General features: G+C 40.1%; 1 protein-coding gene across 13 annotated transcripts; it reads right to left on the bottom strand.

Annotated features, from left to right (window-relative positions):
• Positions 1–390: 390 nt before the first annotated feature.
• PWWP3A (PWWP domain containing 3A, DNA repair factor) lies at positions 391–27,707 on the bottom strand. Of its 13 annotated transcripts, none has more exons than XM_065422050.1 (14): positions 27,594–27,669; positions 25,529–25,644; positions 22,020–22,111; positions 21,366–21,436; positions 18,168–19,214; positions 15,703–15,828; positions 11,351–11,421; positions 9,635–9,714; positions 8,860–8,920; positions 6,810–6,885; positions 5,700–5,750; positions 3,218–3,645; positions 2,064–2,152; positions 391–502 (listed from the first exon to the last, which is right to left on the bottom strand). In XM_065422050.1, the coding sequence occupies exons 2-14, from the start codon at positions 25,583–25,585 to the stop codon at positions 415–417; spliced, it is 2,337 nt and encodes a 778-aa protein (XP_065278122.1). In that variant the 5' UTR covers positions 25,586–25,644; positions 27,594–27,669; the 3' UTR covers positions 391–414. The 13 variants fall into 13 exon arrangements, with proteins under 13 accessions (XP_065278122.1, XP_065278116.1, XP_065278112.1 ...); XM_065422044.1 differs by lacking the exon at positions 391–502 and adding an exon at positions 26,327–26,367 and having other exon boundaries at positions 1,829–2,152; positions 27,643–27,675; XM_065422040.1 differs by lacking the exon at positions 391–502 and adding an exon at positions 26,327–26,367 and having other exon boundaries at positions 1,829–2,152; positions 27,541–27,669.

Raw genomic sequence — 27,707 nt, 5'->3', positions numbered from 1 at the left:
AATACAAATTACATGATTATGTCAAAAGCCTCACAAAGCATTTGCCATTTATCCTCTTAGATTGTTACTAATGTACATTTCAAGTAGGGTAGGGTGACGTCAAGCTGACTAGCAATATGTCCATAAAAATTTATATTACATCTTTGTAAAATTAATTTTACAGGGAGTTCAGTAGTATATCACTCAGAGGAAAGCAATGAGCAGTTCCATAGAACAAAAAACTTACAACAAGACGTAGAAGTACAATTGCATCCGAAAGAACACAGCACTCTGAAGACTCAGCACATCCACTAAAGAATATTTACACGTTGATAAAAAAGTAAAAATATTTCACAATTTATTCAAAAAATTGCCTTCTTCTCCAGGATATACATTCAGCGCCAGTGCAGACTTTAAAGCTCCCTACTGCTGTTGCTATACACTGTCTTCAGGGGCAAGGTCAGTCTTCAGCAGCTCCAGTTTCTTTTTTTCTAGAATTTCTGTGTCAAATATTTCTCTTTCCCTGAAAGAAAAAAAAACACAAAACCCCGAACATTGCACTGAACTTCTGCATTTAAAAATAAAAACTTACTTTCTTCTTAAAAAACAAAACACACACCCAAAACACACTATTGTCAGTAGGAATATTTCCAACATTTAATCATTTCAGCACTTGGATAATGAAAGAAGTTAGCTTTACAATTATAAGTGGGCAGTCAAGGTACATTTTAAAAATGTAAGCATTTTAGAATATCTGTTAGTTATTTTTAAATACCGGCAATCTTGGGTCTTCATCTTGTCTAGAAGTTTGCATTTTCACCGTAACAAAGACCATCTAAACTAGTTTTTAATCAAAAACTGATTACAGTAGAACCTCAGAGTTACAAACACCTTGGGAATGGAGGTTGTCTGTAACTCTGAAATGTTCATAGCTCTGAACAAAATGTTATGGTTGCTCTTTCAAAATGTTTACAAATGAACATTGACTTAACACAGCTTTGAAACTTTGCTGTGCAGAAGAACAATGCTGCTTTTAACCATCTTAATTTAAATGAAACAAGCACATAAACAGTTTCCTTACCTTGTCAATTTTCTTTAATTTTCCCCTTTATTTTTCTAGTTTACATTTAACAGTACTGTACTGTATCTGCTTTCCACCCCCACCCCTGTCTCTGCTGCTGCCTGATTGCGTACTTCTGGTTCCAAATGAGGTGTGTGGTTGACCAGTCAGCTCATAATTCTGAGGTCCTACTGTACATGCATTAAGCGAAACTGAACGGGAGTCTCCATTTCCTCTTCATCTTCAAATTATCCCTTTGTATATGTCACAACTGTGCTACATAAACAATGACTAGTATTATGCAGTAATCTTCTATGCACCAATTTAATTGGGTTTAGTTACTGTTGCTCAATACATATCAGCCTATGGGCTGCTCTAACTTCAGACAGAGGGATATGGTTCCTAAAGGCCCACATGCCAGCAGAGAATTGGCCTGGGGAGAATTGGCTCCATTCTATCCCCTCCCCATGCCACTCCAAACTCACTTCCTCCCCTGGTATGCCCCCTTATGCCAGGGAGGAGGCTGGCAAAGGCACACTGCACCAGCATTATGCGAGTTAAGAATTCCCCTCCACCAGCAGAATTCACAACTGGGCAGCTTCAGCCACATTACAACCTCTGAGCACCACGCATTCAGCATAAAGGGGACTGAACTGGAGCAAAGACTCTAGCCCTTTTTTTTTTTTTTTTTTTTTTTTTAAAGTAAGATGAAAAGCCAAATACTAAGTTTTTCAAGGAGTTAAAATTTCTGACAAGTTTCCATGTTGGAATAGTCAAATCTTGCTTTAAATATGAATATAGAGTAATATTTTTGCAAAAGCTGAGGGACGGCTAGAAAAGCCCACTTTTGAGAAGATTTTACTGATTGAGAAAACAAGGTAAAACCTAATGAGTCTTATTTCCTTATGAACTGAAAGTTGGGGCTACATGCTGATTTTTTATGCAAAGATGGGTGAGAATCAGGCTAATTTCTAGGCGAAAAGTCTGACAAGTAAAATTCTGGAGATTACAATAACCACCATACCTTTTGCTGACAGATGGTCCCTTTATGTACTTCTCCTCTGCTTTCTTGTAGTCTATATCATCCACAGCAGAAATTGCATAAATGATGGCCTGTAAGAACAGAGTTTATTGATACTAGTGAAAAATTAAAGTTTAAATTGTATGAACAATAATCTGAAAACAGCAACTGAAATTGTCTCAGCAGATGAACAAAATTCTGGAATAAGATTTTACCTTATTTAGTAAAGTTCGCTCATCGTGCTTTTAGAAAAAAAGTGTGTATTTAAAGAAATGAAATTCAGGAAATAAACTTTCCCTGTAACCCACTTGGAAGGATCTTTTTGCAGCCATAAGAGCTAGAAGTTTAAATTTTGTTTTAAAGAAATTTTAGTTTCTATAGAAGTTGGAAAAGTTCCTTACAAGGATTTTTCCAGTTCTTTTTATAGGCCACATTACAGAAGTATTTATAGAGTTTAGGAAAAGTTGTTTGTGTAATTTTCTAAAAATGCAGAGATTGGAATAATAAAAGCATTTCAGAAAGGCAAATTATAATTAGCATACTGTGAGAAGCAGCCATCTTCCCTAAAGGTAACATTTTGTGACACCAGAAATACATGAGCCCAGAGAGCTATTGTATAGCGCTCTTATTCTACAATAAGGCAATTTTTGACAAACCATTAATGTTTGATATTTAAACTGGTGCTTACATAAGAAGTTTCAGAATAAATCAAGCTGGACAACGGTTTATAAATGGAGACAGAGCTGCCGTTATGCTGGTGTGCATACTCACTTTTCAACAAGATAGCAACACCAGCAGGAGGCCCAGAATGCTAATTTGGCACTTTATTTTCAAAGAATATTTAAAAAAACATATACATGTAAGCTTTCAGATTGCTCTGCTGAACCAAATGGACACCTTTGACCTCCCAAGGCTGAGCCACATAAACATGGTTTAATATTATTAATATATAATAATAAATAATAATAATAATAAAAAGGGTCCACCTTTAATCTTAGTTGCCTAAATCCAGAGTCAGATACTTAATCTGAAGAACCCAAGATTAAAAACTGGGCCCATTAATTTTAACTTGTCTAGCTCAAATATCACTCAATGACTGGGGAACATTCAGCAAGTCTCTGAACCAAGGTCAAACAACAGTAAAGATGTTCACTTACTTCAGGCAAAAGGACATCCAAAATAAATTTTATTCTATCACCATTTTTTACATCCAGCTTCCTGGTATCTATTTCATGACAGACTTCTTGCAAATAATTCACCACGAGGTCCAACTGCTCTTCATCCTCAAGGTAGGTCTCACAGGTCATATACTGACTTGAATTCAGAAATTCTCTCAGCCATCTGGACTGCTTTTTGCTTTTCAAAATAGCCAAAAGATGCTCTTCTGCCCCCTTTGTCTTCACTATGAAGTCAACTATCTTTGAGTTGGCTTTGTCTCTGGCGGCCCTTGTTCTATCAGGAAGAACTTTCTTGGAGGGTTTGATAGGTGCAGTTTCTGACAAAGATTCTTCAAGGTCTTCCTCTGCTATGACTGGGAAGGTCATTCGTAATTTACCTTGATTAACTTCTTTTCTAACTGGATAGCCTGAAAGGAAAGCCAGCCTTAAAGTAACTGCATCCAAATACACTGCAGATAAGAAAAATAAAATATTTTTGATTCTGGAAGAGAAACCTTTAACTATGCCAGAAAAGAAACTAAAGAACTGAAATTCGGATAGAAGTGGTTTTGAAATGTATTTGTTCTCAGAACATCGGAGTTCCCATGCTGAAGTGGGCCACTTGTTGATCTAATGTGGCATCAGGTCTTCATCCGCAGCCAATGTCTGATTGACGAAGAATGAAGGCACCCCATAATGCACACTGCTATTTGTGCAATTCTGGATGACAGTGAGATTGGGCCGAGTGAAGTAAAAAATAAAACAGGAAAGATTCCTGCCTAGTGCTTATACGTATCAGCTTATTCCTTGAAGGGTGACAACAGATGTCTTCTCTAACTATGATCTATCTTGTGTATTAAATTCATTATTATTTGCTGGTGTATAGAGCTGCACACACTCGGTGAGATACAGATAAGGAGTCTTTGCCTCAAAATGCTTTCTGTCCAAAAGACAGACAGCTGATAAGAGGCACTGAGAACCCTGAAGGAGTGAACTTAGATTTTACCTTCATCCTAGTCACTACAGTAGTGACCAACTCACCAAATACCTTATAATATGGCATGTTTAGGACGGAGTCTGTTCAAGAGAGGACAGGATTATCAGGGGATAGAGGTGGAAGAAAAATGCAGCCTGGGTTGTTAGCAATATGTAAATTTATGGAGTCTATTAAAAACAGGCTAAATTATGCCAGTCATTACATCTGCTCTAAAATGAACCATGTCCAGGAAAATAAGCCAGTGCACAGAAGACATGGCATTTTGCTGGAAAGAAGCACAGTAGTCAGGACAGAGAGCAGCAGCTGAGGAGGAAAGAAAAATGATTGGTGCCATGCCACCAGCAGAAGTCAAGAGAGTGGCCAGGAAACGAGAAGAGAACTTATCACCCAGAACTGTAGAACAGGCCTAGGAACAGAAACCTCTCCTAAAAGAGACCAACAGCCATCTTTGGCATGAGTCAGGCAGCACCTCCACCTTAATCTGTAGGTCAGATAACACGACCCTCACATCTCCCATTGTCATCTGCAGGCTTAGTGCATCCCTCTTTTCCATATCATGCTATAGTTAGCGTATGGGACTGTGCAGGAAAGGTCAGTTTTGACAAGTTTCAAAAGGCAGGTTGTTTGGGGTCAAAATGATTTTTTGTTTTGAAATTTAAGTTAATTTATAAGAAAAAATAAAGGTCAAAATCAAAATGTTTTGATTGCTCTTCTGATTTCACCCTCCACCCCGATTTTCAGTTTGCCAAAACGTTTAAGATTTACTTTTTGTCCCAATTCAAGATGGCAAAGTTTTCAAAAACTCAACAATTCTCATGGGACAGGAAAACGGTTTCCTGCCTAATTTGACATTGAATGCCTCCCCTCCCCCTGAATGCTTCTCTTGATCCCTCTTCCTAACATTCTAACTCAATGCTTTGAAGTCTTGATGTTTTCTCTATATCCCTAATAGTTGGAGTGCTTACGCCTGATCCTTACTTCCTTATTCTGGCAGCTCACCCATTTTTTACACCTGTTCTCCCTCCCCAGCTCACTGTGAAGAAGCAAGTACTACCTACAAACACATGGTGCGGGTACCTTGCCAACCATTTGCAGTGTGTCAAATAAGGGAAAGCGCCCCAGGTCTTAGCAGGTGTCTTGAGAAAAAAAAAGTAGTATGGATTTCACCCTGCCCCATCTCTTTTTCTCTGGGGGCTGCACTGACGGGAAGAGATAAAGGCAACTAGGTATTTCTGATCTGACAATATGAAACAACTGTTATTCATTTGCACGAGCACGGAAAAACATGTGCTATAAAAACTGACTCAGATATTTTCAGTTCCAAAATTAAAAGGCAAGTTAACAGCAAAATTTTTAGGCATCCCTGAAGTATGTTGTCAGAAAATCTAACTGCAAGAATTTGGTAGACTAATACATAGGAAGCTATCTACACTGGCTGACATGGACATGAGGAAAAAAACCCAGCCTCACCATGGAAATACTTACTGATGTCATCAGCACAGTATTCCAAGAAGGATCCTGTAAAAGAACGACAACCTGAAAAAAATAAAGGAACCTTTATCAATCCAATTAGAATCTCTGAAAACAAAAGTTTGAGATTTTCTACGCAAAGACTGCACCTAAAGAAACTTTACAGCTTTTAGGCTGTAAATATTCTAAATTTAAGGTGCTGTAATAAAGACATGATTCAACCATTAAAATACTTTAGTGCAACAGGCATACAGTGTGCAAATTTTAAAACAGAGAAGCCACTTAAAGGTGTCCTGCACAGATAAAGTGCCAATATTGATCAGGTGAACATTTCCAAGCTATGAAGGGTATTCAGCACATTATCTAAACACCACATTGCTCATAATACAGCACCTTTCAACTGAGCATTTCAAAGCCTAAATACTGACCTGTCTGAAGGTGTGGCCCAATAGTCTAATGCCAGAACCGAGAGCCAGGAACACCTGAGTTCCAATCCCAGTTTGTAGGGCAACTCTTTTGGCCATGAGCATGTCACTTGCCTCAGCTTCTTCCTCATCCATAAGATGGGGAAACCTACTTTTTAAAGAGGCGTTGTGAAGATTTGTCAGTCTCTAATGGACTGTGTAAATATTGATTATTTTTTCAGTTCCCATGGCATCCAGCCCACGGCAGGTGGCCCCTGTGAAGCCCACACAATGCATGGTGCTACAAAATTAGAGCGACCACAGAACCCCTAGCACAGCTAACTCATAACTGCGGTGAGGGGAGCAGAACAGGAATATGTTTTCTTGGCTTTGAACATTTTCTCTTGCAGACTTGATATAATATATAAACTAGAAAATCAGGTGTATACTTTTTTCTGAGGATTCAAAGCACATTGAAAATATTGATTAATGAAGACTCAGCATCCAGTGAGGTATAATTAGCACATAGGTGGGCAAACCGAGGCACAAGAAGGAAGAGTTAACTTCAGCCTGCAATAAATCCCAGGTCTCAAGTCTTCTACTCTACCACAATGTCCTGTAAGTATAAGGGCCTAAGCTCCACCGGATCTAAAGAAAGACAATATTGCAATAGATATATACTAGAAAGGACATGGTTGACAGCCTTGACCCATTTGCTTACCTACTCTAATTCTGTAGTCAGCAATCAATTCAATGCACCACTCAATTTCCTGGCTGTAGTCCTCTTTGGCTTTGTCCTACAATAAAAAAAGTCAACAGGTTGGATTTAAACTGAATAATTCCTCCTCTCTCAACCAATCAAAAAATAATGCAGGGATGTTTGGTCAGTGTTTTTCTGCAACAGAGTAATGTGTCCATTTGCCATCATAAAATGGATAAGGCTTGCTTATGAAATTGCTTGTTTCTATTTCCAAGGGGAGAAATGGTTCCCAAGTTTTGGGACTGCATTACAGAGGAATCTGAAGATTTCTTAAGGCTTGCAGAAGTGCAAGCTAACATGGGCTGAGCTTCAATCTCCCCCATCCTGCAATTAGCACAGAAGTAATTAGATTTTTAAATGAGTATGGCTCCACAGGCTACTCAGATTTTAACACCTACCCCATTTAGGGTTAGGGTTACTGATGGAAGCTGGTGAACACTCAGGACAAGTCATCTTCTGGGAGTCCAGTCACACTGGGAAGTTGATTGTAGAATGCATTTGTTTGACAACCCAGACAGAATGGTTGTAGGTGCCTGAGCACTCTTCCCCTCACAAAGAGCAAGCTTTACTTTATACACTCCAAACCAGCCAACTACATTAACCGACTGACAGAAAACAGCATCCACATCTCCCTGCTTCACAGAATGTACACAACACCCACAATTCGGTCAATTTGTTGGTCTTCAGCCTTGTAAACATACACACACTCCTTTCCCACTTGCTCTTAGCTGCAGGTTTCCCTCTGCCAGAGCTCACAGGTGAACTGGGATATCTATTCTAGGTCAAAGGGCAGTTAAAGCTCATCTTACTCAGCATCAGCGGGGAGAGAACATGGCTTGCAGTTCCAAAGCAGAGGGATTAATTTTGTCTATTACATAGTGTAACAGCCATTTGATCCATATAACCCAAGAACAATTTGATCCCTTTAAAATGGTTAATACACATTTTAGAAATCTATAAGCTTTCAATGTAGATTAAAAAGAGTACATACTATTATGAATCCATTTCAAGGATATAGAAAACCCTATTGAAATCAATGCACTTTGTATATTAGTACACAATCCACAAAAATACACATGCTAAAAGGCGCTAAGAAAAACCATTCCTAGTGAATATAATGTAGCTCATCTTACATGTTAGACATTTATGAGAGAACTCAGTCCACACTGAATAAATAATACAAAATATTAAGTACTTTTAAAATACTAAAAACCTGAAGACAATTCAAGTACAAGTTTTTTGAGAAAGTACTTTGGAGAGTCTTATGGATTATTTGCCTATGGATTCCTTCTTGGCTGGGCAATGCTTTTGGCACTTGTCTTTTCAAGGCTTGATTTGAATTTTGAAAGCCTAAAACTAATTTCAATGAAAATGCAAACGCTCGGGAACAGAAGCAATGCACTGTGCTGCCGTAATACGCTGGAACTTCAGCTCGGTCTCACAAGTATGCTCTAGTGGGGTAAAAATTATGTAACTACTAACTGGAGCATTTATGACTTACCAAACTGCCACCCATTTAGACAGATTCAAGCAAAAATTCCTTTAGGCCTGGTCGATGCTAGGAAACTAAAGAACGCTTTCTGCAATGCGTGCTGAATGTGGTTTTGTCCTAAGAAGACAGTTAAAGGAAGCCAGATGCTGACAGCCATTAGCTATGGATTACCTTGCAGATACAGGCACTTAGAGAGCTTTGAGCTTGGAAGCAGTAAGTCAAACGAAAACCAGTTCCAGAGACAATCCGAGGTACCCACCCTCAAATGCACCCTCCTGCCCTCCATTTTGAAAGACGTATCATGCCTTGAATATCTACATTTAATTACTTTGTTCAAGATTGCATTCCAGCTGAAAAAAGTTATACGAACAATAGATTTGAAAAAAGGTAAGATATATTTGCATAAAATTTTATTATGGAATAAAGGACCAATTACGGCCAATAAGTAGGGATTCAGCTTTAAAGTAATGTCATATACTGAAGAAAAATGTGACACCTGCTTCTTATTACTGTACTTACTATTAGCTTCTGCTTTTCTTTACAGTCAAAGTGCTTTAGATTTTTGAGACCTATAGAGAAACTTCATGGGGAAAAAAAAAGAGGAACATAGTTAGTGCATACAGACAAGCTTAGATTCTCACCCCACAGCCCCCCAAATTCTACATCTTTCTGCAGGTTAGGTTCCATAACTAGTTTAAGAATAGAATTTGTACCAGTTTTAATTCTTATAAGCTACCAGTTCATATTCAAGGAATTGTTTGATGCTAAATTGGGTTAGGCACAAGACAACAGAACAACTGATTTAGGAGTGACATTGACGAGCTTTGAGGGAAGCTATGTCCAGTGGTCCTCAGCTACAGAGATAAAGATGGCCACATGAAGACTGAAGTGCAAGTTTTAAGTTGCTTTGCAGACTTAAGCCAACCCACAAGGACAGGCACATCCACCTTTACTCAACATATGCCGTTTTGTAAAGTTAAGAATCCTTCTGTATGATCTGCAACACACTGAACTAAAGTTTTATAAAAGCCATGCACATTTTAAGGGGTGGGATGAGGAAGACCTCTCGAGGTTGTTGGCAGTTGTAACAGGATTCCATGGTGGACATGCCATTAACAGCTAAGAGCTACTTTATGCCAACTCAAAACCAGAATGATTGGCTGTGCTGGGCTTCGTACTAGCAAAAGGAATTATGTTCAGAATGCCTCTATTACCCTGGTTGTTAAGGCACTTAGCACAATTCTAACAAATGGTAAGTGAAGTTAGGAAACTAATCAGAATCAACAAAATATACCCCTTTGCCTTCTTGTTATTCATACCCGCTTCTATTAGCAGCACATTTGCTTTTTTATATTTCCGCGTCACTCTTTTTATCTGTTGAAAATATAAAGACAAGTTAATATTCTAGAAACTTGATTGCTTATAAAGCAATCACATTATTTCCACTTGCATTTTTATATATTTCTCCATGTATCATTACAGAAAATAGATTAAACTTGACTATGTCTAACAGGCAAACAAATAAAGCAAATAAAATTGGTACATTAAGAATAGCATGTGCACACATGGCTTTGTTAGTTGTTTGATTATGCAATTTGTTTTACTTCATTTGAATTTATTCCCTTATTGCCGCACAATGGAAAAAAGCAAAGTAGCATGATCAAAACAAATTTACAAATTAAAGACAAGAATAATTGATAATTTAGAGTTAATTCATCTTTGGATGCTACCTGTTAACACTGTATTATGATGTACATTAATCATTCTTTCCTATTCAGAACAGAGTAATGCGTGTTAACAGCCACAAGAGGGACCACTTTGCTGGCTGTTCTGACAGGTAGCAACATAATACAACGCAATGAATAAGGAGGAACTCATGAGATTTTACTACCTAATAGAATGGGTTTCAATGGAGAATTTATTATGTATTACAAAGCTCTCTGAGTGATTATCACCTTCTATACTGGAATCTGTAGCAAGTGCTCTATCTTTAGACACCAGACTTGTATAGGGTGACCAGATATCCCAATTTTATAGGGAAAGTTGGGATTTTGGGGGATTTTTCTTATATAGGCACCTATTACTCCCCACCCCGTCCCGATTTTTCACACTTGACATCTGGTCACCCTAGACTTGCAGCTACACACTTCAACAAGCATGTCATCCTTAACATCTGTCTCTTAAAGGTGACTGATGAGTTCCCAGTGATGTCTGAAAAGGAAAAATATTGGGCTTATGCCCTTTTTTCTACTTTATAGGGTTTAAAGATTATGTCAAGAGATTTCACAAACACACATTTTTTGCCCCTGCTCGTTTTTTACATCCAAAATACAGGTTCTCTTTACCCCAAAATATTACAGTGATTAGAGAATGAGGGAAACATCACAAGAATCAAGACAGATGAGCAATTTAGTAAGGCACTGATTTTTAATCAGGGGGATAAAGCTTTGGGGAGTGGGTTGTTTTTCATTAAAAAATAATTTAATTCAAATGCCTAAATAGCACTTTGAATCTATAATAGAGACATTTTTTGTCCAAAAAAACCTCGTTTTTCAGTGGAAGTAAGCACTAATAAGACATTTGAGACATACCTTTCTCCACACACACCCTCCCCAAAAGATATTCTTCCAGCTAAACTAGAGAAAAGTCTACACATTGAAGTTCCTGATATTTTAAAAAGTAAAAATCAAAATAAAAGTAAAAACCTTTAAAATGCCTTTTGGTCTCTGTGCATAAAAATCCTTCACAGTTCATCTAGCAAGCTCAGATCGGCACTGCACACCTTGCCATGGGAAAGCAAAAATCTATCCTGCTTTCAGGTAGCCGTTGTTTTTAAATGTTGTTCAAAGATTTTGAACCAATGTAAGTAACAACACAGGGAAGAGTGCTGAGTGTTCTCAGCTTATCCTGAAGTCAGTGAGGGCTGAAGATATTCAATACAGCCATACAGGATTTCAGAATCAGACCCTTGGATCCCATTTTCAAAAAAGTAGTAAGGTGCTGTACTTACCACTGCTGGCCAATATGGATATCTTCGCAATTTGCACCAGACCAACATCCCTGGTTCAATTGAACATGGTTCTACAGCACAAAAATAAAAGTTAATTGGACTACATAATTAGACAAGTGTAATATTTACATAGCATCATTGATGTTCAAACAAATAAGACAAGGTCCCTGAACTACAACCTCAAGTTACGCTAAGAAACAGGGTCCCTTTGTGCTAGGCATTGTACACAATACATAAGATGACTGTCCCTGCCCCAGAGATCTTACAATCTCAGTATCTCCATTAGTCTCCTAGGAACACAGGAATTGCGAAACTGGATCAAACTCATGGTCCATCTAGTCCAGTGTCCTCTCCAACAGTGGCCAGTGCCAGATGCTTCAGAGGAACATGCAAGCAACCCTGCAGCTGGCAAATGTGAAATAATCTGCCCTCTATGACAATCTCAACCCAATCCCTAATAGCTAGAGATTAGTGGCAGGCCTTAAGACACTATCAGCATTAACTATAACAATCCTGGATAATATTGCTATCCAGATAAGTGCAATCACTCTTGGGATCTTGGTAATTTTTTTGGCCTCATCAACATTCTGTGGCAACAAGTTCCACAGTCTAATTATGTGTTCTGTGGGGAAAAAGTCCTTTTATTGGATATGAATTTGTTATATTTCAGTTTCATTAGCTGTTCCCTTGTTCCTGTGTTATGAGACAAGGAGAACAGATGCTCCTAAGCTAGTCTCTACACTAGTCATTATTCTGTATGTTATCACCATGTCCTTTTGTCATTATCCCTTTTTTAAGGTAAACCAGCCCAATCTTTTCCATCTCTATTTGTACAAGAGTTTTTTACATGGCCTAATCATTCTCATCATCAGTAAGATAGGGTAACAAGTGCCACACATAGTATTCAAGAGGAGAGTGCACCATTGATTTACATAATGGCATAACAACTTTTTGGAGTGTCCTCCAACATGGATCAGACAGAGACAAAGATTTGGTGAAGGTGAATGAGGGAGCCAAGGAGACAAGGATAGAAGTTTTTGTGAACTATGCCTAGAGGGAAGCAAGAGTGGTGTGACAGGGTGCAAAGTGGATACTTCTAGTTCCGTGTTGGGACTGGATAGCCAGGGCTGGCCTTACCATGAGGCGAACTGAGGTGGCTGCCTCAGGTGTCAGATGGGGTGGGGCGCACTAGGACCCAGAGTGTAGAAAATGGTGTCTGCTGCTCGTGCATCTGTATTCTCTCTGCTCTAGATGCACCGAGATGGTGGAGTGCTGTGCTGGAGGAAGGAGGGCACAAGAGACATAACAGGCAGGCAGGAGAAAAGGCGAGAGGAAACAACAAAAAGCAGCAGGAGCTGCAGGGAGAGAGAGGAGGAGGAGTCTCTTATGTATCTCTCTAGCACCCCCAGGAGCCTGGACTGATTCACACCAGCTTCTCAGGGAGCTTCCTGTTTCCTGCTGCTTCCCTGAACCCACTTGAGGAGAACAGGCAGTCAACTGAAGTAGTAGGAGCCAGTTAGACCCTTAAGACACTGATATCTTCCCTCATTCAGGCCCTGCTACCAGCCTGCTTATTTGCCCCCTTCAACTGAGTGTTGAGAGCCACTATAGCTGGCACAGAACAGCAGTCATGAGTGAAAGAAGAAAATGCCCCTCTGGGGCAGCATTCAGAAAGTAAGCAAGCAAAGGAAGCTTTTCTATCTAAGCAGGAAGGAACTCTCCTGAGATAATAGACACAAATGTTCACGATGAGCCTGCCAGCCCCAGTGAGGATGTGAGTGGTGAGGAGATGCCTGATCGTCCAGTTAGTCAGAGTGCAGGTGACCTGGCAGCTACTGCAGCATCCATATCTCCATCTCAAATGGATGTAACCATGCACATTCCTGAAGAAAAGTATAGATCAGAGAAGAGTATGGTGGAGACGCAAGAAACAGCTGCTGCTGAGTTTAGTTCCTTAAGTCTAGATGATCCAGGACTGTGAACCCACTTGAGCAGTAGCCTGAGGGACTTCCTTGTACTGCATGGGCCACAGCAAGTGAAAAACGTAATGTTCGCCAAAGACAATGAAAATAGAAGTTTCCATCCAACACATTACTGGCGTGAAATCCCCAATGGTGACAAAGTGGAGAGGCCATGGCTTATGTACTCAAAAACCCAGAATGCTGCATACTGTTTTTGTTGCAAACTCTTCCAGTCTAATGTTCCAACCACATTGGGTTCTACAGGAACAAAGGACCTGAAAAATCTGGCTAGAAATCTGGCATGCCATGAGAAGGCAGCAAATCACCAGAGAGCATTCCATAGGTGGAAAGAGCTTGAGATGAGACTAATGTTAAAGGCCACCATAGATGATCAACATCAAGAGAAGATTGCATCAGTCTCTCTTTACTGGCAAAATGTTCTGAAAAGGCTCATTGCCATTGTGAGAATGCTTGCTACCCAAAACCTAGCACTGCGTGGCACTTCAGATCGGATGTATGTGCCAAACAATGGAAACTTCCTTAAAATTGTGGAGCTGATGGCGGAGTTTGATGCTGTACTCCAGGAGCACCTAAGAAGAGTCACCACCCAAGAACGTACACACATCACTACCTTGGAAAAACAATTCAAAACGAGATCACACAGTTACTGGCAACAAGTCAAACAGAAGATTGTGGCAGATCTGAAGTCAGCAAAATATTACTCTGTTATTCTCGACCGCACATCTGACATCAGCCATATGGAACAAATGACTTTAATGGTGCATTTTGTAACAACAACAGAACCTAGTGAAAATGTCCCTGCAATGGTGACGGTCAGAAAGCATTTTCTAAAATGTATTGACATTGATGTACAACAAGAGCTGGTATGACAAATGTGCTTCTTAAAAAGCTGGAAGATATGGGAATTGCGATAGCGGACATGAGAGGTCAGGGCTACGATAATGGTGCCAACATGAGAGGAAAGAACAGAGGAGTGCAGACATGGATCCGAGAGTTAAACCCTCGAGCTTTTTTTGTCTCATGCAGTTCTCATTCATTGAACTTGGTGGGTCAGTGATGCAGCGTCAGCTTCTAGTGAAGCTGCTGAATTTTTTAAATGTAATTCAAAGCATCTATGTATTTTTCTCTGCATCAACTCATTGATGGCAAATTTTGAAGCAACATCTGGGAACATTCTCTCTGACACTGAAACCACCGAGTGCCACATAATGGGAAAGTTGAGTGGAGGCAGTATGTTTGGGATGTTGTATGATATTCCAAAGCTCCTCACTATACCTGAAGAAGACCTACACCAGCAATGCAGGGCACTAGAGACAGTGTTGACACATGATGACATGCGCGATATTGATGCAAGTGATTTAGGTGATGAACTGAAAACCCTTTCAAGATACATTTCAGCAGGATCAACTCCAAAGGCTGTTCTGGAATATATGTGCACAAATAAGATGACCACCCTCTTTCCAAATGCTTTTGTTGCTCTGCGCATACTTCTAACACTTCCTGTAACAGCTGCCAGTGGAGAACACAGCTTCTCCAAGCTGAAGTTAATAAAAACACATCTATGCTCCACAATGACACGGAGAGGCTGGTTGGCCTTGCAACCATCTCAATAGAGCATGAGCTGGCCCAGACTGTGGACCTTCAGGAAGCAGTTCAAATCTTTGCAACCAGGAAGGCATGGAAAGCACCAATTTGATTATTCAAACAGATAAAAATGCCAGTGTTTACTATGCAGACAAGAAAAGTTACATTTGCTGTTCAGGTGTTTGAAAGTTAAGTGTTACTTAAAATTTCTGAACAAGGCATTTTAAGTTGTTAAGTTCTCCTTTATTGGGGTAGGCAGCAGAGCAGTACCACGAGAGGAGAAGAACAGGAAGAAGGCAGAATTGAGACCTTTCAAATTTTTGGCCCAAGCAAGGGGGTATGGGGTAGCATAGGTGCCAAAATGTTGTGGGCCAGCCCTCTGGACAGCATACACATCCCCTGACATTCACCCACACCTGGAGTGAGGGGGAAGAAAGACAAAAGTCATCACATCATCGCAGCTCTTTCCAAAGACTACTCTTGTACTGGTAAAAGAAATGGACTGTCAGAGGCCCGAAAGAAGCCCATGTTTCTGGGAGCAGAGAGGTAAGACAGCATGGCCTGAAGAGATTCCTTTAAGAGGAGTTTGCATGCAGCTTCTAGAGCGGTGCATGAACATGTTGCCACACTCAAATGAACAAAACAACATTCACAGTTTCTAACAAGAACAAGTCTAATGAATAAAAACATTTGTTTGTTACCAAGCTATTAGTAAACAAAGTCTAAATCATAGTTAAGTCTTCAATGACTCTAAGGCTCAAAGAAATAGTTACATTCTCTTCTTACCTTGACGTAAAAGAATACTAGGAAGTTCTTCATCTTCCTCTTCTTCCGCCTCATCTACCAAAGTTGTATCGAGAGAGATATCTCCTGGAGAGCTAAACTTCAAAGACAGATCAGAGGATTCCAATCCTGTCAGTGAAGTGAGAAGAATTGTTTTATCATATTTTTTTCTGGTCATGCGAGGTATCTTAATTGAAAAATATCCCAATAGTATTTTGAATTACTGAGTTCGTTACATCTATTAAGCTATGACAATTTGCCATTGCGCATTCTAACCTAGGCACACTGACAACTCAATTTAATTTTAATGGAGTTACTTCAAACTTACCCTGGTGTAAAATCAGAATCTGGCCAGTGAATATTGAGTTAAGTGCTTAAGAAATTAGGAAGGGGAGAGGAGCAGACTTCTGTAGATAAGTGTCTGGAAACAACAAGGATCTTTTAAAAGAAAAAAAAGGGAAGGGGAGAGACTTCTGCTAGGGTAGAATCCTTATGACTCAGAGAAAGGAAGAAAGTCAAAAGGTTGCATGGGATGCCTGAATTGAAGGAAATAATACAATACATTTTAGACAGACAAGCAAGTAGCAGTCTTGAGTACTGGAGAAATAATTATTCAAATATGAAATGATGCACACACATTAGTTGACAGGTATTTAGCCATATTTTAAAGGGTGGCTTGTCCTTGGGCTGGAGAGCCTGGGGCCAAGCCAACCCTGATTACACGAGTCCTACCTGAGGGGAATAAGGCAATTCCATATGAAGGGCAGAAGGTGGCTGCAGTCAGGGGGAAGCTCAGAAGACTGCAGAGGAGCTCCTGCAGGGAAGACCCTGAGCCCAAGGGAATTGCTCCAGCTAGGAAGAACTGGGAGTAGCCTGCAAAGGCAGAGGGGACTCTGACCAGACCAGGGGAGTTTTGGCTGTAACCAGATAAAGGCTGGAGAGGCGACTTTTGCATTTAGTTTTGAACTTTAAGTTAATAAATTAAACCCTACAGAAGGCAGTGGCAACCAGACTGGAAAAACCTTGTGCGGAGTTTATCTAGGGAATCCAAGAAGGGAAACTGAGGTGAGGGACTGCATGTTGGGCTGCCATGAGGTGGCTACTTGTCTGCATCATATGATTCCACTAAGCCACACAACAGGATCTATACAGATTAATCCATAAATAAGCAGTTCAGTGTTGACCCACACACTGAAGAGAAATAAGAATATATTTGTAGATATGGTACTAGCCTGCTTCTTTGCACAGTAAGAAAATAAAGAAAGCAGCAAGCTATGGCTTGGCTTTGACTAAGACTCAAGTCTATGAAAAAAAAATGTAGTGGAAAGGAAGCATCTAAACACTTGTTACTAATTTAACTGACTTCGTAACTAGAAATAGAACAAATTAGCAAGAACAATTAACGCTCTTTAGAACAGTGAATTTTGGAAAAAAGGAAATCAAAATAAGCTCTAAAAGAGTGGTAAGAGAGGCAAGGTGTGAAATTGACTGCTCAAACTACAAGTATTGCCAAAGATTATCTGCCTCCTTATAAATAATACACTTGTCAATGGATGTAGAAACTGTAGATATTCAAGTAGTAAAACATCAAGCCGAGGTCAAACGATGAAGGAGACTGAAGTCAAGAATTAACACTGGAGAATTACAGTAGGAATCGACAAGGCATTAAAATACAATGCTTGTGCGATTTTCATGTGAATTGTTCAGCGAAGGAACCAGAACCTCTAAAAAGTGTGCTAAGAAACTTATCAGTTACTATCAGAACGCTGAAGAGCAGTAAAAATCCTACCAATTAATGGAAGGTTTGCAAGTTCCCACTATATTTCTTAGTAACATTGAACTGCAAAATAGATAATAATCTGGCACTGCACAAAAAGTTAAAACATTTAGTAAAGCAGAAATGACATGTCATGGGTACTGTAAAGATGCTCATTGTCACACACTAACATCTTGTTAATAGAGAGAGCCAATGATTATACCACTGTATAACGTTTCTCTAAACAAAAGCTCATTGTTGTAATGATTATTGTATTGTGTCGGATATTTACATGGATAGAAGTTGCAAAAACTTCCTAAATAAAGAGTTTAATAAAAAACAAAAATAAAATTTAGTAAATCACATCTAGTACTGGTAAATTATTCTGTATCCTAACTTTCAATCCAAAGCATTGTTGGAATGGAGAAAGTGTTGAATTGTCCATCTCACTAAGCAATTCTGAAATTTCCCCAACAGGGAAATATCTTCCTTCTAGACAATATGACTGAACTGTTTCCACATTTAAATTTCAGGGAAACAAAACAAAACAAAAAATGTCAGATAGAGGGACTGGCCATGATGGACTTTAGTATAAAATGAGTATTCAGAGAACACCTTCCTCAAGATATTGCAACTTCCCACAATAATAGATAAGCAATATTTGAACATCAAATGGCATAAAAGTCCTAGTTCCCCCACTGAAATACTTTACCTTCTTCGTCTTCCTCAAAATCAGGTAGCTGACAGTTTTTAGTTTTATTCACAGGACTGTATGAAGTATCCTTATTCTCCTCTTTTTTAAACTCAGAAAGAGGGCTATCAGAATAATTTGTGTGTTGAGAAGCCCCAGATAAAGGTTCAGGGCCACTTATGCATCCCCCTTTTCTGTGCAGAGGTGACACTGCAGTAGTCTTTTGTTTCCAGCTAACACACTTTGAATTCACTGGCTTTTTGCTCCCATCTAACATTTTATATTTCCTTGCTGGAGTGTCTCTTTCTTCACTGCTGTTACTCTCTAATTCAGGTGAGGTACTTGTAATAGAAAAATCCAGTAATCTCTTTTTGGGCAAACCCCTAACATTTGGCCTTTTTCCAGCAGATATTAACATAGTAGAATTGCAGGAAGCAGATACTGGGGTACTCTCTCTAACAAAAACACGTGCTGTATCATCTGGGGATTTAGTGCTAGGAGATGAGGATTCGCTTGCATCTCTTGGTCTCTTTCTTCCTTTCTTCCTTTTCTCATTCTCTTTTAGCAAAAGCGATGAGCTTTTTCCTGTTTTGGACTTTGGCAACAATTTGGATTTTACTTTTTTCTGTTGAGTTAATGTTTTTAGTTTTGATTTAGCTGTCTTGCAATGCTGGCTTTCTGACTTCCATGTGCTAGAAAAGTCCCCAGATTTAGATACTAAAGAATTTGTTCTGTTTCCATGTGTTTTAGCCGTCTCCTTGGAACTGAGCCGACATTTTCGTTTGTTTTTTTCTGTATCAGTTTGTGGACTGGTTGTCTTTTGTTTCTTTTTTTTCTTCAAGGTCTCACCCCCTTCCAATTTTATTTTTGGGGAAGATATTGGACATCTAGTCACGGGAGGAGATAATGAAGTTCTTGTTTTATTTTCTTTCTGGGCTGATCGAGTAGTTCGTCCCTCATCTGAAGGTCTTACTTGTTTCGGAGAGGCACTCAAAATATCTAGAGCGATTTTAAGAGCTTTCCGATACTTCAGTTCTTCCACAGGGTGACTAGGTTTATTCCTCTGGTCTGTTGAAAGAGGCATGCAAGAAGTTATGACTACTTTTCCTTTGTGTATTAAAAATATAATGTACTGTTTTTATAGTACCTCTTGCACAGTGCATCACAGAATGCATGGCAAAAAGCACCATTAGTTTTTTAAAGGCAGAAAGGAAATGCTAACAAAAAGGCTCATGCTTCTCTCTGATTACAAATTTTAAATAGACTTGTACAGGTTAAAACACATCCTGGCCAAGATTCTCCGTTATGCCTCCCTCAGTGCAGCACGGAAGGCCTAGCACAGGGGAAGGAAGAGCAAAAGTGAATAAAAGAGCATATAACTAAACTGCTACCAAAATGGTCATCAGACCATTTTCCACATGCAGATTTGAGATACCAACTAAATGAAGCAAGCTGGAAACCCATAAGGAAAATGATTCACAGGCATTAAGGTCAGAAGAGACTATTACAACACTCTTCTAGTCTGATCTCCTGCGTAACACAGGCCAAAGAACCTCACCCAGTAAACTGTGCATCAAGGCCATAACTTTTGTTAAGCTATATAGCACAGGGGTGGCCAACCTGAGCCTGAGAAGGAGCGAGAATTTACCAATGTACATTGCCAAAGAGCCACAGTAATATGTCAGCAGCCCCCCATCTGCTTCCCTTCCCTGGCTCCCAGCGCCTCCTGCCCCCTGGCAGCCCCGCCAATCAGCGCCTCTCCCTCCCTCCCCACACTTCCCAATCAGCTGTTTCATGGCGGGCTGGAGATGGGTGGGGGGAAGCGAGGGCACGGCAGACTCAGAGGAGGGGTGGAGCGGGGGCAGGGCCTGCGGCAGAGCCAGGGGTTGAGCAGTGAGCACCCCCCGGCACATTGAAAAGTTGGTGCCTGTAGCTCCAGACCCGGAGTCGGTGCCTATACGAGGAGCCGCATATTAACTTCTGAAGAGCCGAACGTGGCACCGGAGCCACAGGTTGGCCACCCCTGATATAGCATCTCTTTCCTAAAGATACCCAGTCCTGATTTAAAGACTTCAGATTATGAAGACTCCACAACATCCCTAGGTAAGGTGTTCCAACGGTGAATTACCCTCACTGTTAAAAATATGCACCTTGTTTCTTATCTGAATTTGTCTAGTTTCAGCTTCCAACCACTGGATCCCATTATGCCTTCTCCTGCTATACTAAAGTGCCCTTTACTATCAGAAGTCTCTTCCCCATATAAGTATTGGTAGACTGATCAAATCACCTCTTAACCTTCTCTTGGATAAACTAAATAGACTGAGGCCAGGCCTACACTTGGAAGGATTTGCCAGTATAGTGCTACTAAGTATCAGAGCGGTAGCCATGTTAGTCTGGATCTGTAAAAAGCGACAGAGTCCTGTGGCACCTTATAGACTAACAGACGTATTGGAGCATAAGCTTTCGTGGGTGAATACCCACTTCGTCAGATGAATGTGATACTGGTATACTACAGCAGCAAAGCACTCTAGCGTGGATGCAATTTATATTGGGAAAACTGCACTTTTGCCAGTATAACTTATACCACGCCTCCTAAACAAAATAAGGTATACCAGCAAAAACTGCATCTACGGTAGGGGCTTTTGACAGCAGAGCGACATCAGTCATACCTCATCAGACCCCTGACCGACATAGCTATGCTGGCAACAGTTTTTAGTGTACACCTGGCCTGAGCTTCTTCAAGTATAAGACATCTTTTCCAGTCATTGAACCTGGAGACAGAAAAATGAAGCAGCTTTGCCCAAGGCAATATAGCAAATCAGTGGCAGAGCCATAATCAGAACTCAAGACCTGCTGACTCCCATTTGTCCTCATGCCTTTAAGAATAAAGTTTACATATCTGTGTTGCTTCACACACCATTTCCAAATTACAAATAACTTAACAGGGGAGTTAGGTGACAGTCTTACTACTAAATATGCTTTTTAAAAAAAATAACTGTTACATGGCTTGCACAGAAGTCACTCCTCAGTACATATTGGTATCACATTACAGAGATGGCATATTTGGGGAACATCAGAGGTAGCTGTTTGTGATGTTTCATGTATCCACATGGAGACTATTTTTGGAAGCCTCCCAGGGAAACGAATGAGTCAGGTATTTAGATACTCCCCCACCTAGTTCTTCCTTTTCTACCACCCATGTAAAGTAAAGTATCCCACCTAATTCAGAGGCAATGATTTTTATGCGCTCCTCCTCCAAAGGCTCCGTGTCCGTACAGTCCACATTAGTCCTGAAAGAACAGTAAAATTGTTCAAGTCTTAAATTAGTAATGACATTACATTGTTTTAGAAGTCTCGTTTTCTTTAGACAATAGGAAATCAATACCTTTTCCTCAGTATTTTGAATAGCACAAATCAACTGCCATATTGAGAGAAAAACATTGCAACTTGCTGGTTAGTATGGACTGTAAGGACAATAATAAAATCAAGAGGTTGACTGGTAAGGTGGAAGATATCAAGCCCACTATCTAAAATATTTCAATAATTACATGTATACGGAAGTATAGTAATCAAAAAAGAAATGTTAACTTTTGCCTTCTGAAATACCAGGAGGCTTTGCTACTTTTAATGACCATGAAACAGGTTTCAAATCAAAGCCTAGAACAGTTTAAGAATGGCATATTAGTACAATTGTTCAGTCATAAGATTTTATGCATTTAAAAACTGTCACACAAAATTCTGGTTAGCCAACAAGACACTTCAGAAATCAATTAATCTGGTTTTAGAGACAGCTTCAAGAATCAATGATTACAGCATGTTTGCCACATATTTGCATTCTTAAATATAAGACGATTAATGAAAAGGGTACTTAACTGTTCTTCCAGACCGAGTATTTCAACTTTGAAAGAGGCTGCTTTTGCTTTAGCAACAATTGGTCTTCTGGAAGTTCTGTTTTCGTATAAAACCTAAATGAAGAAAAAGTATAATTTTTACAGCCATGCACACAATGCTCATAAGAGTAAAGATGTCATACAGCATGCAGCCCAAGTGAAGGCCTGAGGAGAAACTCAGAAAGCTATGTTGTAAGGAAAAGCCTAGTCCTAGCTATATTGGATCTGGGATATGCAATGGAAACCATCTTAAAATTAAGTATTCCCCCTCCTCAGATAATTTAACATATTATTTGCATATCAAACTATTAACAGAACAGCACCACCTATGCACACTAATGTCCCTGAAACCTTGGAAAGTACCCCACACACACACAAAAAAATCAGTGTTAGCTTTTAGTCAACACATACAACATTTCCTCAAACTGTAACTGTTTTTTTTAAGGAGCATTTGCTAGAGTTTATATATTTACCTGTGACTTTTATACAGCGGGTCTGAGAAGATGCCATATCACTCCATGGAAACAAACATTCCATGATTGTTGTAAGAGGCTATTTTAAGAAAACTAATTTTACAGAAGGTAGGGATAGAAGAGATTCTATTCAATCAAGTCTGTCCCCTAGCAGGATATAACCTTTAACAGAGCCAAAAGGCCACAGAGTTTCATGTTTCTAATCTGAAGGCTTTTTTCTATTCTTGTTATTTCTCACACTTGCTGACCTGAAAATAAACAGAACCAATTTACTTTCCAACCTGCCCAGAGAATCTGAACCACTTTCAAACAAAAATAGTATGTGTTTGTGTCAGCCTGGAAAGAAATTTCAGCTATGCCACAGAGAAAATTGCCCTCCCACAACTAACCCATGGAAGGCGAGAGACTTGGATTGAGCAATCAAACTAATTAAGTTTAAGAACATCAATAAGTGTACTTGCTTTCTCTGATTTAGAATATTTTGTTACATTATTTTAGTCTGATCTTTTCTGCAGCAGATCAACACAAAAGGTGTGCTCGATATTCATGGTGCCAACTTCTCTACCAGATTGTCCCAAATCTCATTTTGTTTTGCTTCATGCTGTTGAATGAAATCTGAAGTGAATAGCTCTGGAGCATCTTGTGAATATAAGAAACCATTTAACAGAATACTGTTGCTAATAGTTGCTAATAGTGCTGTTATTCCTTTCCCCCTACCCTTGCCTATGCCCAATGAAACTTTAAATAGACAACGTGCAAAACAAATTTTGCATTTATGTGGGTATTTAGATCACGTTCACCCTGGTGGCAACTTAGTGTCTTTATTTTGGCACATATATCAAGTTTTGCAGGAACTGTGTAACAGGAGCAAACACGCAGCAAAGTAGATTAACTATGCTTGGAACAAATTAAGATCTCTTTTGTTGAATATAGGTTAAGAATGATGTATCTTATGAGCACCCTTCTGATACTTATATCCAAATCTACTAAAATACAGGGAACCAATAAAGATCTCTAGTTTTCCTAAAATAAACTACCCATTTGCACTAGGAAATATAAAACATTATTATTCGTAAATGCATATTACGATTCTTTTAGGATAAATTAAAATCTCCTAAATAAATTCAAATTACAAAACTCCTAGTTTACTAACAAAACAAGCATCTTACAATGAAAACATAACTGTGCATGAGGGACCTTTTCCATTAAGAACTCCCATCTAGTCCAGGTGGCTTGTGTTTCAAAATAGCAAGTACACCGCTACCTCGATATAACGCGACCCGATACAACACGAATTCGGATATAACGCGGTAAAGCAGTGCTCCGGGGGGGTGGGGCTGCGCACTCCGGTGGATCAAAGCAAGTTCAATATAATGCGGTAAGATTTTTTGGCTCCCGAGGACAGTGTTATATTGAGGTAGAGGTGTACAATGTTTTGGATGATTGATGCTCTTTCTGGTTGCCTTGCAGAAGAAACAGGGAACAGTAAGTGAAAATTTAGTATAAAGGAAGCTAAAGTGTACCGGAAAAAATTATGCAAAGGAAGTGAAAAGGAGTTGAGGAAAAGAAAACAGACAAATTATAAAGGAAATAACAGGAATGAAGAATATGGCACAGATAAGTACATCCTTCTCTTGTGTTAAACTACCTCCCAGGAACGATAAGAAACTAAGGAGAAGAGTTGGAGAATTAAACTGGGAACATGCTTATGAATACATTTAACAAAATGCACTGTGACAAAACCAAGCGTTTCACTTGTTTAAGCAGGAAAGTGGTAAGTAAAGTGATACTTTACATCAAGCAGACCTTACTGACTTTACATTAGGTTAATATAAAAGTTATCTTCCCTCAATAAAAGGATTTTTTAAAGTATGACAGGGAATGAGGCTGCATCTCCCACATAAGTGGGGAAACCCTGTCTTATCTATTACAGCTTACATTTGGCTTCAACTCCTTGCCATCCAGCGAACATTCAAGACAAATCTGCCGACAGTATGGGATCATCCTTAATTAGAAACACTTCCCTAGCTCCCTCTTCGCCATCATATCAAACAAACTTCTTTTCGTCATTTTAAAGTCCGTCCTGACCTATCCCCACTCTACCTGCCATCTCTCATTCAGTATTAAAGTAGACTCCCGCCTCTGCTTGGCCCACGAGGTCAGTTTCTATCACCCATTTGCTAAGTTTTCAAACAAGCACCTTCATGCTTCCGCTGATGCTTCCCCTCATGCTTGGTAGAAGCTCCCTGGAAATATTTGCAAAACTAACTCATTTTCCTTCAAAACTCTCCTTTGTTGTGAGGAACAGAAAAAAACTGACAACAGGTAGGCTGCTGGAGTGCTAAGATCACTGCCGATCATGCGGACAGATACTGTCTCGTTGCTTCCTTGTATGCCCCCATCTGTCTGTATCCATCTCTTCTCTCATTTTATACACCTCTACCTCGATATAACGCTGTCCTCGGGAGCCAAAAAAATCTTACCGCGTTATAGGTAAAACCACGTTATATTGAACTTGCTTTGATCCACCGAAGTATGCAGCCCTGCCCCCCCCGGAGCACTACTTTACCGCGTTATATCCAAATTCGTGTTATATCGCGTGGCGTTATATCGAGGTAGCGGTGTACTTAGATTGTAAGTTGTGTGGGGCAGGAGCCTCTGTTTGTGCATCATTTAATATAATGGGTCCATATACATAAGTCCAGGATTGGGGTTCCTAGATGCTAGCAAAACACAAATCATCAACATCATGTTTACTTGGAAATCATAATTTCTAAATAAGATTTGTCCCTGTCAATAATTCCAATTTTTTTGGCCTAGGTAATTCATTTCTGGTGTTGTCTCCAAATAGGAAGTTTCAAGGAGAATAAGTTTCTTGGCTTTTGATCACATATCATATGACGCATCCCTCTCCCACACTCCCTATCTTTTCCTGATATCTTGAAGAGGATGGGAGGGAACCTCCACAAAGTTTCTCCTCATTCCTATACCTATTTAAATGGTACCATAATGCTCTCACCTTTGCTGGCCATAAACGGTTCTTCCATTTGCATAGGATATATTCTTGATCTGTCATGATTGTGCTTCATGTAGGATGAGCAAGGTAACTAAGGCCCAGCGAATTCTGAAACAAAACTGATATTACATGGGACCTCTAAGTGTAACAGTCTTTTTACAACTCAATTTACCTTATGAAATAAGAGTTATGCAATATCTCAAAACAATTTAATACTACATAATTATTGCTTATTTAATATTATAAATTTCTGTTAATTTCTCCCATATTGTTTTGTACATACGCAGCCCAGCATTATCAAGGATAGCTATTAATACTAATGCACGAAGTGCAAATCATTCTAGGCTAGTGCAACACACCACCAATGTGTTTCAGGTTGCTTGAGTGGTCCTGTTGTATTGCGAAATCTAGTGAATAAAGTGAACCTACAAATGAGAATAAACTAATATTTCAATCATCATTGCAGTCTAGTGCATGCTAGAGGGGACTAACGTACTTGTCTAGTTTGCCCACTGAGCTAGTTGGAAAGGATATAACATTCACTTTTTACCAAATTCTGATAACCAATGTTTCTACAAAATACCCAAAGAGTCTAATTTATAGCATTGAAAAGTAAGTGCGTCCCAGGTTTATGTAGGTGAATTGTCACATCCTGTAACTTATGCCAAACGTGGCAACCCTTTTTGAGGCTTATTTAGAGAATGTGAATTTTTCAGATTCTGAATATTTTACATGTTTGTTAGAGACCTGAAAAAGTCAATGAATTACATATTAAGAGCCAAAAAAGCTTCATGTACTTACAAGGCTGAAGACTTAATTACATGAAGTCTTGTTTTTTGGTCCTACATATGAAAAGTTAAGTGAAAAGTAAAGTGTAATTACTGTACTTAAATGTAAAACTTAAGAGACCATACTTATCACCTTGTTTGCATCACCGAAACATGAGATATTTACAAATAACTTTTTCCCTCCCTTGTATTTTGTGTTCCATGTTTCTCCAGACAATTTTGTACTTTGGATACAGATTACATCCCATTTCCTACCTCTCAAACACAAACAGACACATTGCTAGTGCTAAATAAATAACTTTGTTTTAGCAAGAATAATAAAAACAATATAAAGGTATAATTATCATTGCTACATAAGTTATGTTAGTGCAGAAATATTGCCCTACTTTTAGTCCCCAGTACAGTCCACTTTAGTCCCTAGCTCAGAATGATCCATACATGCCCACTTACTATTTTATTCAGCTTGCATTAGTTTTGTTGCACTCAAATTACATTTAACTCACTCCAAAAACCTGCTTCGGAAAACGTGTGCTACTGCCCAGAAAAAGGTTCATTCCACCAGTCAACAAAAATATACCTCATCAGTGCCAGACGGGCATGTGCAAAACGAGAGACCAGGACAGTATCTGGCACCCCCAAACCTTGAGCCCTCACGAGTTCCAACGCAGAAGAGACAGGGCAGGCCAGCCTGCTAAAGTGCAGCCCCCACGTGCCAACCCACCCCAGAAAAATTCACGTGGAAAAGTGGACGCAGAGGCAAAAGTCACACAGCTCAGAGGGCGAGGGGAAGAAAACAAGAGGGCCCTTTAAAGTCTCACACACACACCCCTGGGGGGAAAGGGCTGGTCTGTCTTATACACACAGCCCAGCCCAGCCCACTCTTAATGGGAAGAGGGGCGCCCCCCCAAGATCCCCCTTGTGTGGGTCAGGGCGGGGGGGGGTGAGGAACCCAGCGGGGGGGGGGGGGGGAGTCCCACGCGCCCTCTCTGAGGAGAGCTGAGTAGTGTGAGCCACCCCGCCGCTACAGAAGGGCCCCAGCCCCCAATTCCTCAGGCGCCCCCCATTGAGGGGGGTGAGACCCAGCGGGGGGGTGAGTGGGAGAATGGGGGTGCTCAGGGGCACCCCCTGAGGAAGGCTGGAGTTGTCTGATCCCATTCTAAGGGGAGAGCCCGAGCGCTACCACCCCCCCATGACCAACCCGCACGCGCAGAGCCCCCCCGCCGTTACCTCAGCGCTCTACGCACGCAGCCGCCCAGCCCAGCCCCGCCCCCTTCGCTCACCGCGCGTAAACAATAGCAGGACCCGGACCTCCGGCCCCTTCCGCCATACCTAGCCTCGTTCTGGCTCCGCCCCAACGGCGTCTCCGCGCGCCCGGCCCGGCCCGGCCCGGCCCG

This window comes from Emys orbicularis, chromosome 24 (genome assembly GCF_028017835.1).
Source record: "Emys orbicularis isolate rEmyOrb1 chromosome 24, rEmyOrb1.hap1, whole genome shotgun sequence".
Taxonomy (NCBI): domain Eukaryota; kingdom Metazoa; phylum Chordata; order Testudines; family Emydidae; genus Emys; species Emys orbicularis.
This window is presented reverse-complemented; position numbering and strand designations above follow the sequence as displayed.